This window comes from Eretmochelys imbricata, chromosome 6, assembly GCF_965152235.1.
Source record: "Eretmochelys imbricata isolate rEreImb1 chromosome 6, rEreImb1.hap1, whole genome shotgun sequence".
Lineage (NCBI taxonomy): Eukaryota > Metazoa > Chordata > Testudines > Cheloniidae > Eretmochelys > Eretmochelys imbricata.
This window is the reverse complement of record NC_135577.1, coordinates 78,859,226-78,875,096: the sequence shown is the minus strand read 5'-3', so window position 1 is coordinate 78,875,096 and position 15,871 is coordinate 78,859,226. Positions and strand designations below refer to the sequence as shown.

The window sequence follows — 15,871 nt, the reverse complement described above, 5'->3', positions numbered from 1 at the left end:
TTCCCCCACAAAAAATTCCCAGGTCCCAAAAAAGCCAAACTTCCCGGGGCGGGGGGGGGGGGGGGGATTTAACTGGTAAAACCCTCTGTCTTTTTTAAAACCCAGACATTTTCCGGGGGGGGAAGAGGATAAAAAAATATTGGTAAATATTCATAACAAAGGGCTTTATACATTTAATACTTTCACTTGACTACTGTCCCAGTTTTACACCTTTGTTTATGAACTGTGAAAGCGTGAAAACTCTTGTAACATGCAACATTATCCTTGAAATCTTTCTGGCACACAGTACATGTTGGCTTTCACAAGCACAGAGACACACTGCCAATAAAGAAAGGTGATAGAACACAATTATTTCTATTCCGTGAAGCTATATGAAGATAAAATGTCCGGAGGAATGGGCCAAAGAGTCTGTGCCCAGTACAGCATACCTCTCTCCAGAGCCTGGAGTGAAATCCAAGACTTCTGAGTCTCACCAGTCCTCTGCTGTTTGCAAACATCTGTGAAACCCACTGATAAAAGTATCCAAACACCCTCTAGTGTCAGTCCACATAGCAAATGACAATCTTCTACTGAGAACAGTTACTCCCTTAATTCAAGTGGCAGAGGTCTGTTCAGTGGATCTGGAAGTTCCAGCCCTGCTGATGGCCTATGTGGGTGTCAATACGGCAGCACACAATGGGGTGACTGACAGACAGTATCCTATAATACCCTGAAACACCCTATGGAATTAAGATTAGCTTCATTTAATTAAGTTAAACCTTACTGAATTAGGGTTAATACCTATCGTGGCATTGCATGTACCTTCTCTAATAGAAAGTGGGGGGAATGCTAATATACTTCCTCTGTTATCAACCCTTTGGAGCACCCCCAGAGAGATATTCATATACTAGTTCAAACTGGATTCTCCAGGGACCAACCAAGAAAAAGGGTTTTTGGATAAACATGCTGGTGTAAAACTGGCCCATGGCCTTCTTCCTGATCCACCAAATAGGCAGGAACCCTGGTCCACGGACCCTCTCAAGCACTCAGAAGTTAAGAAATGCCAGAATTAAGAGTGAACAGGCAACCCTAGTTCTGGCATTTCCTACTTTTGAGAGCTCGCCTTTGCAACCTTAATAATGTTCTTTTAACGAAGTTTTGTGTGAGCAATTAGACACAAATTGTATAAAGGGCTGACAGCAATTCAGCATAGCATCTTTATAACACAGTATACAATATTCATATTTTGCAAAGTGAAAGCATAAAACAAGCAACACAGAAATGAGTAATTACACAGGACTACAGAAAGTTTTTCCAGCCATCGGTTAAAATTAGTGTTTCAGTTTACCAGTGTGAAAATAAGTCTGTCCATTTTTGTTGCATATATCGTTAAGAATCCCATATACCAAAAGGTATAAGAGCATTTGAAACGGAAGTTTCACTAAAAAGGGCATCATTGAAATAAGGATTTCTACAGACTCTCCACTATGAGAAGCAGCACTGATGGACTTAACTAATCTACATTCTGCTGGCAATGAAAACTGTTACTGTAGCTATTCTATTCCATGTCACCCCTTGGCTTCAAGAATACAGATAATTTTTCAGGCTTAATTTTCACAAGGCGTTCTCCATTTCCGCGTGCAACAACTCATGTACACACTGCTCCTCTGCCCATAGTAACAGGTTTTGCACATGACAATTCTATCTGTTGTGATGGAATCTACCACAGCTAACAGTGCACAAAAATGCATATGCAGGTGTGCAAAAACACAAATATGTATTAAATAACTGAAGTGATTCTCTGAAACATGTCAGACTGTTTCAAAGAATGGCCTTCCACTGGAGTCCGTATAAGACTGTGTTGTTGGAGAAAGCTGTACAACTGCATGGCCTTGTACCCAGTTAAGAATGTCGTCTGTTCTGGAATGTAGCCAGCTTGTTTGCCTGATTAAGAAGAAAACTTGATTTTCAAGCAGTTTAAATATTACCTTCCTGGAGAGAATAGAGTGTTCAAGTTAACACGGCAGTTTCCAGATATCACTGCTATAAGGAAAAGGGAATCTCTTACTCTGCAGAATCTCAATCATGTTACAAGACAAAATACTGCCATAATACTAGTGCTGTTATCAGTGTAAGTTGTTATTATTCTGCTCTGCGTGCGCTGATCTTCAAAGAATATCCATGTGGCTATTCAAAGTGGAATTTTTTGATTGCTTTTTAAAAAAGAATTCAGATGTAAAAAACCAATTTCAGTTCAGAGAATGATCATGTCCCTAATTTAAACATCTTCCCTAGACTGTTATGTTCTCCACCTCAACCAAGGAAGAGATATAGCTCTACATTTCCTAGCAGTGGCAGAGCTCTAAGCTTTATGGCATTACTTAGCTGACAACAGGAACAGATCTGTGCCAATGAGGGAAGAGGTTAAACCGACATTAGAAATTCCACGTATTCCCTAAACATTCTTAGGGCACCTGACTGCCACACAGACTATGGAATCCATCCTGAAGTGCCCATTGGTACAATTCTGCGACAAATGTAGACTGGTGCTTTTATCCTTAAAACTATATAAATTGGTTCACTGACAAGCCATTACTGGCAAACATAAATATTTAAAATATTTTAAAAACTAATCCCCAATATTGAACATAAGCAGTTCTATAGTGCAGATGTTAGTTTTCAGGATATGTATTAAGAGTTTGGGATTTCAATTTAAACTGAAAGTGACAAAACCTCACCACATGAAACTGACTTTTCAAGAATCAATTTGGAAAAAGAGCAAATTCTTTTAAAAGAACTCAACAGAATTCACTTGCTGCTCACTGTCAAACTATGGCATGACTCACTTCTCTCTCAAGCTCTCTACAGTTCACTTCTTGGGAGCAGGTAGTAGCAAGGTAGAAAGCAGCTTTTTTCTGTGCTTATATACAGATAGAGCAAATGAGATTGTTTTATGATTTACTCCAAGTTTTATTCTTCTTTTTTAATCTATGTTTATCTAATTGGTAACAAAGACATTCATTTCAGATCAAATTTATGCAGTCCAATTCAAATAAGCCTATAAACACAGATTTTTTTTTTTCTTGGAAGTTAAAAGGCACTACAGTAACCAAAAGTAAATATTGTCCAGATTTAGAAGCTGTGGAATAGTTCTTAATGAACCAGAATTAACGACAAGTCCTTTGAACTATGAAGTTTTAAGAGCAATCCAAATATATCTCAACAAATATACCTTCTCCAGAATAGTACTCAGTTGGGACAATATTTTCATCCCAAATAATCTTCTCAGTGGGATACAGAGGCATCTGGTTAAGCTGCTGAATTTGAGATATTCGACGTGCATGACGAGACACCTAGGAAAGCGAAAGTGAACATTTATACCAAAGCCTAACCAAGTCAACATTTTTCTATGCAAGTGACAAATAACAACATATAGGATGGTCATCCAGAAAGTGAACATTAAAAAGATCACGTCTTCAGCTAACACAACAAGCTGAAGTGATAAAAGTACCTTAAGACTTCAGAAATTAAAAAGTTACCGCCAAACTGTCTATGTTTTATTTTTCTTCAATTAATCAATCTTGTTTGTACATTGAAGGAAATCATAAGATGTATTGCTAACAACGTTGGGCTATTTCTTCAAAAAACAATGAAAGAGGTCCCACTTTACTAAGATGACAAACAAGCTCAGGTGTAATTTTAAGAGGCCAGGTTTATGCCTCTTTGAAAACTAGGCCTGTTTAATAATTCATTAATTAATGGTCTCATCCAAAGTCACCTGTAATAAAAACTCCCATTAACTTCAAAGGGTTTTTGGATCAGGTTCTTGGAGAGTACAGGTGGTATCCAACGATGCATTATCAAAACGCAAATGAAGTTATACGACTATCACAGAAGAGTTAGCATGTAGCTCAATGGAATCGGATCATCAATAGTTCAAGCGTGGATCTTAATACTGCACATCCCACTATAATCTGGATGTCCTACTTTTAACATTACTCTTTGAAAACACAGGAGAAGAAAGGTTCTCTTTCCCTATTAAAAATGGCATAATTTGTTTTCAGTAGTTTTAAACAGCACCAAAAAGGTATGAAATGGCTGAAAATATGTAGTCAAATTTCCCTCACAAGGTTAAAATCTAAACTGAAGATGAAACAAATTTTCCACTATATTTTTTCTGAACACCAATGTTTACCTATAGTAGTTAAGTCTGATACTTTACACCCAGCAATAAATATTTATATCCAGTGCCTAAACAGAAAAATGTATCTGATACTACTGCATCCTGTTTGAATAGGCTCTGTATTAGGGGGATCATTTCACAATTTGACTTAAAACTGCTCATACAATAACATCAAGAAAATATTCCAAATAATTTTAAAATATGATCAGCTACAGAAAAGTCAGCCTTCAAAGAGGAAATGGAACAATGGATATGTTGAGAAGCGTCCCATCATTACAACACAGGTTAGAGTTCCTTGCTCAGATCAATATCTACTCGAGTGAATTTCCGCCCCCCCATTTCTATACTCCTGTGGAGATTTTCAAATCTGCCTATGGGATCTGAATGCTCAATTCTCACTTTAATTTATGGGAACGGAATGTCTACATCCCTCTAGACAGCACTGGAAAAAAAAATCACAGCCTAATTATATTTTAAACAGGTCTAAATAACTAAGGACGCAGGTATAATGCAAGCATCTACACATGGTGTAACAACTTTCATGACATGTGGACCTTAAGCAACTGCTGAAGAAACACTGGTAACAGTCCTCTAAAGTTGCCACTGTTCAGACACACCACCACTTTCCCAGAGGAGTCATCTTTTTCCCTGTTTGAAGATTAGTCATTAATTACTAGATTTAATTCACATCTGTTTCCAACTCACTCAGTCATCATACTGCTGTAGTTCATAAGGCACTCCTAACTGTGAAAGCCATCATGTGGTTGGCAGCATTAGAGCTGCAATTGCTGTGATTTTATTCAATTTTAGGAAGTGAACGCAAGCTTTCTTGCGAGAAAAAACATAGGTGATAAATGTAATTAGCATGTGTGTGCTTTACCAGTAATTCTAGCAGAAATTCTTTGTCATAGACTGTATCTTCCCCTTCAGGTAGAGCCGGTAACAAGCAGAGGTATGATGCCACCTGGTGGAGTGTGTTTGGGCTGCATAATATGGGGGGAGGGAGGAAATACAAAAGCCACTGAGTGATTTTTTACATTTTATAAAAACTGTTGTTAGAAAAAAAAAAAAAAAAAATTGAAGATTTGATAGTTTTACAGTTCAGGTAACACAATCAAGAAAAAACCTTAGAGAGTCTTAAAAGTTACGTAAAGTTTTTATTTAGTTGCTTTACCTGGTAATTGCCTAGAGGAAATCAGCACAACATTTACACCACAGAAAGTGACTAAGAAATAACAAAGGATACAGCACACCACTCAAAGAATTCAGATACAAAAATAGGGAACATAATCAGAACTTCCAGCTAAGATTTTCATTTCCATATATATTCACATATATTTGAACAGACAAGACACGCTGCCTTTAATATTTGCTAAAGTGGTCAAGCTAAAGCCCAGGGTAGAGTCTGTGTGTTAAAGGCAGAGTACCTGTCCACATTAGACTTTTAAAATGTGTTTGCATGTTAGCTAATACGTACTAATATCATACTTTTAAACGTTACTCTAGAAAAGTCTCCATTTTTCAGGATGAAGCTATTATGTTTGAACAGGAGAAAGCCAATTCTAACAAGTAGTTCAAGAGAAGATGGTTTTTTGTTCACTGCTACTGCTATTGTTTTTGTTAGTTTTACTAAGACTAAATAGTGGGAAAATTTACAGAATGACAAGACAGGCAGAAAGAAAGCAGTTTAACCTATCCTATAGTATCAGAAATCCCAGAACTGCATTAAGAATTGTTATAATAGCAGGCATAAAGGCACTCCCAGTCAACTTACAATACTTATTCTGTAACTACAGCAAATATACACAATGTTACTTGTATGAAAATGTTTGAACTGTAACTAAGATTAGTGAAAAGCATTTATATTTTTTCCTGTTTCTTTATTTTATGAACTTGGCAGAACTTTGGGAGAAGGAGTAGCTCCAACTCAAATTCCCCCAGTGATTTCTGTGGGTCTTTGATGCAGCAATAAGTAAAGAAAAACATTTTGAAAATATCATCAGGAAAACCTGAATTATTGTAAAGCCATGAAAAATGGCAGGACGACTCAGTGGCATGTATAGTTCCAAAAACTATTAACTCTTCTACTTTTAAAATGACTAGATTTCAAATCGATGGTGTTTCTTTCACTCTACCCAGAGATCAGAATTAAGGGAAAGATGCATTTTACAAGCAGAAAGTAGCAACCCAGCAATAATAAATTAAACTTCACCACACCCAGAAGTGGCAAGTAGTCTATGTACTAAGTTCCACAAATGAATAAACTGAAGCACAAATGATTTGCCCAAGGTTACCCAGCAAGTCAGAAGCAGAACCCAAGAGTCCCAACCCCAAATGTCTTCTTCAAACCAGGAGTCATAATTTGCAATGTCACATTTAATTACAGCATTACACATGTATTACTACAATATACATAAAAACGCTAGAAGACTAGTAACAAACAATGGAGAGAAATAAACTTGAAACAGAAGAACTGAATTTCCATCTTTATGGCTTACCTCAGGGGTCCACACAGCTTTTCCAATGAACCACGAGTGTCCACTGCTGCCACATTTGAAAGTGCAAAATCGTATAGTTCCGGGAAATGTGCAAAAGCTGCTCTCTAGAAAAGCCCCCCAAAATTTAATGAGAGGTTAAATTGACGTTTTTGGGGGGGGGGAGGGGGAGGATTGCTCTGACAAGAGTTTATTAATAAGAGACCATGAACATGTAAGAACTCCACCTTCCTCTGTGCAGCACCTAGCACAGAGTGGGCACTACTGGAGTAAAAATAATGAAAAAGCAACTATTTTTCTGCTTAGTAAATGTGACATACAATTCTTGTTCTTCTGAGATGTATTTATTTTTCTAACGTGTCTGATAAACACTAGATGTTTTGGCATTATAATAGCCTACTAATTGGCAGTAATGAAACTTTGGTAGAGACTGACAAGGTTGTGAAACTCCGGGATTTCACTCACCAAAGTTCATCTAGTTCTGAACTTTAAAAGACATGAAAATTTCAGTGAACCTCCGGAGGTGCAATTCAAAACTGCTGTGAAAACCCAAAAAGAAATCTCTTCACAGTCCTAATTAGCACCATGTGAAACATGCATAACGCTCTTGTGAAAAGTCCCATAATAACCACAGGTAGTGAGGATGTGGTTTATATCTCACCTGAAAGACAGCACTATTAGCAGCAGTATGCTGAGTACTTATTCTGAGGAAAAGTGACATCTATTGCATAACCAATACCACTTCCTCCTGTACCTAGGTTTCCCACACAAATAAGTCTTATGGAGACTGACCCTTTTTAGTTAATGAGTTGACAAGATCAAAACTGGAGGTGGTATTGTTTTGCTGAAACAGATAATAAACTTACTAATATTGACTATCACTTTAGTTAGGTTCTCTGCACATACACACAGGCTAATTGCTCTTTTATCTGCTCATGCAATTCGAAGTGTGTGTTATATGAAGTTCTTCAGAATATTTTTGAACGAAGCTATGCAAAGTTAGGAACTGAAAGACTAGCGCCATTCCTTTAATACAGCAGAAAAAAGCAAGATGTTTCCTTTTGGAAAGACCAGAATCACCATCTCATTTGCAAATTATATTTAAAAAAATATATTAAAAATGAAACCCAGTGTTTGCCTACCTGTAAGGAAGTAATTCTATCATAGTGAATTGTAGTCATCTCATTTTCTGTCAAAGCATTCCCAGTCTGGTCATTAATTTCAAAGCCGGTGTAGAATTTAAGCATGTCTAAAAGCTGAAACATGATACATGTAAATTAGTGATGTATGAGAATGGGATCAGCAACTACCATATAAAACCTTGAACAAAAAGAGATGGAACCTAACATCTGAACTTCAGGCACCCCTGTATAATATATAATCTTACCAAGATACCAATAATCTAGACAGAGAAGTGATGAGGTATAATCTGGTAGGGTTTGCTCCAATAGTATCATAATGAAAAAGTAGAATTAATTTTTGAATGCTGCACTGGGATCATAACCACCCCTACAGTAAAGAAAATTAAATGAGATTAAAATAAGCAAGAACTTCTTGAAACTGCTGGCACACTGTTTGCATAGATACAGGGGCCTGGCACACTGACTGTACTGCTATATACTAAGGGGTTACCGGCTAGCCTGTTTTGGCCACAGAAGGCACCTTTCTTTAAAAAGAATGTAAACCCCATACAGCACCTCTGGAGGGCAAAGCTCCTCCTATCAGCAGAAAGACTGTATCTGGATACATCCAGGTAACAAATGAAATTTGCTATGAAGGCAAGGCAATCCAGCTGAAAATGAGAGGATCAAAGTTCACTCTCCTATGAGTGGTCCAGGACAATTGCTACAGATACTGGTCCTGAAAATAGAATATCATAGAATATCAGGGTTGGAAGGGACTTCAGGAGGTCTAGTCCAACCCCCTGCTCAAAGCAGGACCAATCCCCAACTAAAATCATCCCAGCCAAAGCTTTGTCAAGCCTGACCTTAAAAAGCTCTAAGGAAGGAGATTCCACCACCTACCTAGGTAACACATTCCAGTGCTTCACCATCCCCATAGCGAAAAACTTTTTCCTAATATCCAACCTAAACCTCTCCCACTGCAAATTGAGACCATTACTCCTTGTTTTGTCATCTGCTACCACTGAGAACAGTTTAGATCCATCCATTTTGGAACCCCCTTTCAGGCAGTTGAAAGCAACTATCAAATCCCCCCTCATCCTTCTCTTCCGCAGACTAAACAATCCCAATTCCCTCAGCCTCTCCTCATAACTCATGTGTTCCAGACCCCTAATCATTTTTGTTGCCCTTCGCTGGACTCTTTCCAATTTATCCACATCCTTCTTGAAGTGTGGGGCCCAAAACTGGACACAGTACTCCAAATGAGGCCTCACCAATGTCGAATAGAGGGGAACGATCACATCCCGCAAACTGCTGGCAGTGCCCCTATCTATACAACCCAAAATGCTGTTAGCCTTCTTGGCAAGAAGGGCACATTGTTGACTTATATCCAGCTTCTCGTCCACTGTAACCCCTAGGTCCTTTTCTGCGGAACTACTGCCTAGCCATTTGGTCCCTAGTCTGTAGCGGTGCATGGGATTCTTCCCTCCTAAGTGCAGGACTCTGCACTTGTCCTTGTTGACCCTCATGAGATTTCTCTTGGCTCAATCCTCTAATTTGTCTAGGGCCCTCTGTATCCTGTCCCTACCTTCCAGCGTACATACCACTCCTCCCAGTTTAGTGTCATCTGCAAACTTGTTGAGGGTGCAGTCCATGCCAACCTCCAGATCATTAATGAAGATATTGAACAAAACGGACCCAGGACTGACCCTTGGGGCACTCCGCTTGATACTGGCTGCCAACTAGACATGGAGCCATTGATCACTATCCGTTGGGCCCGACAATCTAACCAGCTTTCTATCCACCTTATAGTCCATTCATCCAGCCCATACTTCTTAAACTTGCTGGCAAGAATACTGTGGGAGACCGTATCAAAATATATCAAGAGGACTCAAGCCTTTCTAGCTTTGACAGACTTCAAGATAAAGGACCTGAGCAGAAAAAAATTCACATCATTCTGGTTACCAGGTCCTTTTTCATTTCAAATTGGAATTGATTTTAACAGCTGCTAGCCTATTAAATTTAGAAATGTTTTCTTTACCAGCTTTCTCATGGTGTAAAACATTGACAACTACCAGTTTGTGAAATATTAACTGCTAAGACCTTGTCAGCACATTAAAAGAAAAGGACGGCAGTTAGAATAATGTGATTCTAAAGTCAAATTTAGTAGGATGTTCATGAAGCCTTGTCAGTTTTGGAATTCACTCCCGAGCTATCTGGAATCAGGGCCTGCAGCAGAGCTAGTCTCCACCCAGCCTCATCAGTACAGGCAGCCTGCAGCTGGTGGCCTGACTAGTTACACAACCTGATTGGCTGCAAAGGCCAGCAGGCCAACTCTTAAGCCAGCAGCAGCAGCTCATTGCTTCTCCATGCTCATACCCACTACTGTGCCCACTCCTGCCTTGCACTCAGCCTTTCCTCTGTCCAGCCCCTGCCTTGAAACCCTCCTGGCTGATACCCTGCTCTCTACAATTCCTGACCTCCAGTTTGACCCTCAGCTCCTGTTCCTGATTATGGACTACAGCTGAACTCTTGGGTCTGGTACCCAGTTTCTGCCTTCCGGTTTTACCCTTGGCTTTGGCTCTGGCTGCTAGGCCAGCTGCCCCTCCAGCCACTAGGCCAGACTGCCCTCATCCCATTCAGCTGACACCTACCTTTGGTCTAAAGTAGCCCAAACTGTTGAACTTCAGGGCACGCTACATAAACCATTCATTTCCTATGGCTTCTGGGGAGGACTGAGTTGGGCAGAAGAAAATTTGAGGTCACAAATACAGCAAAAGATTTAAACTGATTTTTGTTTTCTCTGTGTTAGGACACATTGGGTGAATGTTGTGTAGACTATTTTAAAAACTGCTCAAAACAGAGACAAGGATATAAAACACACACTACATAGGTAATGCAAAAATAATGTTTTGAGGATTTAAAATAAATCTGTGCACAAAGTCTACTCAGTAATAATCCAATTTTTAGTTTATTTCTAAAAAAACGTGACACAAAGTAATCATTTTCAGAAGACAGACAGATAACATAAGAAGAGGCAGCAAATATTTTGAGCTGCTTCAGAACTGAAGCGCTCTCTTCAGTAAGATCAAAACTCACCTGGCAGAAGAGATGGCCCTCCTTTTCCCTTTTAGCAAGGCTAGAGAGGTAACAATGAACAACAAGGTGGGAGTCATCTAATACTGTATTAAACCACCGCCGTGTGGGAAGCAAGGCCTAAAATAAATAACTTGGCATTAGTAGTAGTCTTAACATACATGATTTTGAAACCCATGGCTTTCCATATATATCTTCTCTGCATTTCAAGACGGCGGGTCAGGACAGTCCTGCATCAACAGATGGTGATGGTTATTTACATAAAAGAGAATCTTCCCAGAGTCATCTATCCTAGCATGCAATTCACCTGTGCTGACTCCTGTTTAAGTGAGTGGATTTTGTGCAGGTATCTGAATCCATGAGGGTGGAGCCTTTTACAGGATCAGGGCCTCAGAATGCACACCTCACTATTGAGGTGTATTTGATTTGTTTGATTATTTGTATTTTGTGTTTGATTAGCAGGACAAAGAAGCAATTATTTTATTAACGATATCCTTGACCTTCATATCTGTTGTACAATGCAAAGAGGCTTTTTTGAGAGCATTTTTTAAAAATGTAAAAGCTGAGTCATTCCCTTATATTGTGTGCATATTTTATTTCTAAATTTAAATACTATTCAAGACTTGTATTTCTCATGCCACCAATATCAGTAAATGTACTTCGCTAACTATAAGATGATAATCATTCCATTAAAGTTTACTGAAAACAATGGATCTCACAATTTTTCACACATTAAACTATTTAAGCCTTATTAAAATCTTTCCTGATGTAAGGGAAAAGAGAGACATGACTTCACTCCCACCACTGAAATACAGATATTACTTTTGTATATTATTGCAGCTGTTCAACAGCGCGTATTAGGTAACAGTTTAGGACAAGAAATGAAGAATACCATACTCAATTGAAAATAAAGATAGAATTGAAGCAGCCAGAATGTAGTTACCACCACTAAGTAATCACAATGGGGGGAGGAGGGGTGTGGAGGAAACAGTATGTCAGTGCAGTAAATAATAACTGTCATTCATAGTCACACACACACACAAAAAAAAGCCATCAGTCAAACCACTACAGTTTCCTTCAAAAACATATCATTTGCAAGTGGCAGAATGGCCAAGTAACTTAGATTCAACTAAAAAAGAAATGGAGTACTTGTGGCACCTTAGAGACTAACCAATTTATTTGAGCATGAGCTTTCGTGAGCTATAGCTCACTTCATCAGATGCATACAGATTCAACTGTAATGGATGTAATTTAATATGAAATGCCCTGCAGGAGGCAGAGGCAAGAGAGACCTAAAATGTATGTAAAAATACTCCATTCACATGGGACATGCTACAGAGAAGAAAGAACATGATGGCTTTTTATAGCTAGTTTCTAGTTCACCCGTTCCAAGCAGTACAGCAAGCTTCACAAACTATTTGAACTCGAACTCTCCTGTAATACACATAGTAGAGATAGCAGACACTAAATTTACTGCTTCTTGGCCTTTTGGCTAAGATCCAGCATTGTACCCCAATCTGCTTATGTATTATGAACGTATCTTGTGAACCTTGTAACTGATACTTGTAATCTCTCATAACTCAAGCCTGACCCCAGATGTACAGTACCCTCCTTCTTCTTAACGTGTATAAACTTGATTTTAAACATTAGCTTTAATAAAAATGTCCTCTCTCCGGGGACAGTGCCCTGTACTTTCAAAGGGGTGGCCTGGATGATCTAATTAGTCTTTTGTTACTAACTGCTATGATCCTAGGAAACTAGGGTGTTTAGCAAACGGCGAGTTAACACTTATATCACTGTATCAAACACTAAATCACCTGTACTTATGGTTTCTGTAAGTGCCACCATCATGATCTTTACAGAGTTTAATGAAGTTGAAGTAATTTAAAATAAACCTACTATTTATAGTGAAACTATATCAGCATCACTGATGTGTGAACTAATGCCTTTTAATTTTCAAAGTAGCTGAACTAGAGAAACCCAGAACAATGTCACACCTCCAGTACTTGCAGAGATCATATTTTATAGAACCTCACTGCCCCCCGGGGTTGTTTTACAATACACTGTACTGCTTTTGTGGCAGGAAAACAAAAAAGTCTTAATTTCTGAAGTAATTTGGCTGTAGTAATAGAGTAAATCATGGCTTTTTTTGATACCTCAAATGATAATTAGTTAATTTGCTAAGACTATAAATACATTGACAGAGGCATAAAAATTATAAGTACAACTAAAAATTAAAGGAATTTACAATTAGAATTTTCCTCTGAATTTCCCTCCTACAGTTAACCAAGGTATCACTTTGCTAGCTACATTCTGAAACACCATACAGTTGTTAAAAAAAAAAAAAAGGACATTGTGAACTTCACACTACAGTAAATGCTACTTATTAGCAAACCCCTCAGTTGACAGCAAAAAGTTGCCATTATCCAGCAGTTGCCAATAAGCAGAAGGCAGGTTTGTGGGGCTATAGCCAGGGAAGGAAGCACTGGGACGTGGGCAGGACGAGAGCAGAGATATGCTCCATACAGCTCTGTGGGCCCCCCTGGACCACCACTTCCCATGGAAAGCCCAGGCATCTGAACTACTGCCCTGCCCATAAGCCTTCCCTCCCAGCTCGGATTCCAACAGGGGGTTCCCCTTTGGGCAGGGATACAGGAATCCCAGCCACTTACTTCCTGTGTAGTCCGCAAGTGCAGGAAGGTTTGAGGGGCTGCAGCCAGTGAAGGCACATCCCAGAGCTTCCTTCCCTAGCTGCAGCCCTACAAACCTGCCTGAGTAGAGGCATATCTTCCGAAAAAGAGTTCTCAATAAGTGGCATGCTATTGCCAAAATCCAAATCCCATTAAAGTCAATGATGGACCGGTTCCCAGCAAAATGTTGCTATTAACCAGAAGTTGTTAATATCGGGGTTACTATTAAGCAGCATCCACTGTATCCACAGAAAGATCAATATACAACATTTTCCTATTACAGCCAGTGAGGGAAACCAAGCCAACTGTAATTCCATCCAAGGAAAGGTTCTGTGACAAAGCAGTGTTTTTCTCTGCCTATCAAGCTTGTCATGAACACAGCAGATATTGAAGTGAAAGTCCTAACCCCATTCAAGTCAGTCAATTACAAAACTTCCATTGACTTCAGTAGCACCAGGTGTCTGTTCATCTTTGCTCATACCAGTGGTGCAGCATAGCTGCCGCTATGGCAGGCTCCCTGCCGGCCCCACACCGCTCCCGGAAGCGGCCAGCGCAGTCCCAGGGGTGGAGGGGTAGGGGTCTCCCTCCGCACACTGCTCCTGCCTGCAAGCACTGCCTCCGCAGCTCCCATTGATCAAGAACGGAAGGCTGTGGCCAATGGGAGCTGTGAAAGTGAGTGAGGGTGGGGTAGAACAAGCGGCCGGGAGGGTGGGGGGAGGGCTGGGAATGGAGTGAGTGGAGTGGGGCCTCAGGGAAGGGGCGTGGAATCTGGGAAGGGGCGGGGTAGATCCTGGATTGCCTTTAAATTCAATCAGTGAATTTGGGCGTAAAAAGGTTGGAGATCACTGCTCTAGTGCCATGACCACTGCAATTTAATGAATCATCATTTAATCATGGTGTTAATAGATGCAGTCAATACCTCTTCCATAAAGACTCATTGGTTTCACACATCAGTTGCAGATTGAAGTTTCTAAATCAGTGCTTGCAAACTTCTCACTGATTTTGAAGTCTTGTTGTATAGCATTTCAGGCAGCTTTTTTTTAAAAAAAAGGAATTATCTGTGCTTTCTGAGGCTGCAATTGGCAATCCAACATGTTTCAGATGGCCCAAGGTACATTAAGAGCACAGCTCTTGTAATGGATCCAAACCTTTGAACATTCTTGTTGTTTTCCAGAATTATTGCCTCTGCTCCAAACACTGTCTACTTGTTTTGGGCAGTTTAAGTTCAACACTTGCACACACTGGCAATCTGCCCTGCTTATAGTCAACAATGATCAGTCGTCTATGCAGCTGCCATGGGGCAAACCCCTAACTATAGGCAGGCAAAGCCACTGTTTGCATGGGTGCAGCTTACCCCATTTTAAACTGGGGACACGCTTCACCAGTGCAAACTGTGGATTACTGCGCGAAGAGGTCTGGTTTGGCAAGTCTGTGTCAGTGCACAGGACGACACACGCTAGGCTTTTTACAGCCAGATTTAGTAATACATTAGAAAATTTTGTTCCCTCCAGACATGGAGATTGAACCCATTTCCATCTGGACTAGTCTATGTACAGTTAGAGGTAAATGAGCAGTACATGTTCAGAAAATATTCAGTATGTTCTCTCCAAAAGCATTTCCTTTGGAGAGACACTATCTTACCTCTAGATCTATCATGAGTTCGATGAATCTTTCACAGTAATGAACTTTGTCCATGGAAAGAGGACCTAGGCACAAAAAACAAAACATCCCTGCAATTCATCATTTATTCAACATCATTGTTCCACCACATTTCAAAAATTAAAAATATTTCACATTTAAACAAGAGCTAAAAAGCTGAAGCTCCCACAGCAACAATATTAGCCAATAATTAACATTTCTTACAGACACAAGGTGGGTGAGATAACATCTTTATTACCTCACGCACCTCTTCTCTCTAATATCCAGGGAGCAACATGGCTACAACAACACTGCAAACATTAATGTTTCTTAGCATTTAATCAGTATTAGATTAATAAAATTACGGGCTCATTCTTCCATTATTCTGAAATGCTCCCCCAAAACCAAAACAGATTTTCAGATGAAAAGAAGTCAGAGGCTAAGATATTCAGAAATAACTAGTGAGTTTGAGTGCCTCAATTTAAGATTGGCCAATCTAACACACCATGAAGGGACCAGATTTTCCCAAAATGCTGATCACCCACTCTTCGAAAATTAGGCCTCTATAGTATCTCAAACCTGAGCATGCAAAATTGAGGCTCCTAAAGTCACTAGTCACTTTAAAAATTCTTGGCCGTGACTTTTTTTTTTTTTAAATAAAAGGACTTT

At 39.5% G+C, this 15,871-nt stretch overlaps 1 protein-coding gene across 3 annotated transcripts in view; it reads right to left on the bottom strand.

Moving 5' to 3' along the window:
• Positions 1-15,871, bottom strand: part of AQR (aquarius intron-binding spliceosomal factor) — a 113,043-nt gene that overhangs the window by 74,053 nt on the left and 23,119 nt on the right. For all 3 annotated transcript variants that reach the window (XM_077818957.1, XM_077818956.1, XM_077818958.1), the window contains 6 exons: positions 15,206-15,270; positions 10,878-10,994; positions 7,800-7,913; positions 6,661-6,764; positions 5,043-5,145; positions 3,212-3,332 (listed from right to left, as the gene is read on the bottom strand). In XM_077818957.1, the coding sequence (XP_077675083.1) occupies positions 3,212-3,332; positions 5,043-5,145; positions 6,661-6,764; positions 7,800-7,913; positions 10,878-10,994; positions 15,206-15,270 (624 nt within the window). The remainder of the gene's footprint in view (positions 1-3,211; positions 3,333-5,042; positions 5,146-6,660; positions 6,765-7,799; positions 7,914-10,877; positions 10,995-15,205; positions 15,271-15,871) is intronic.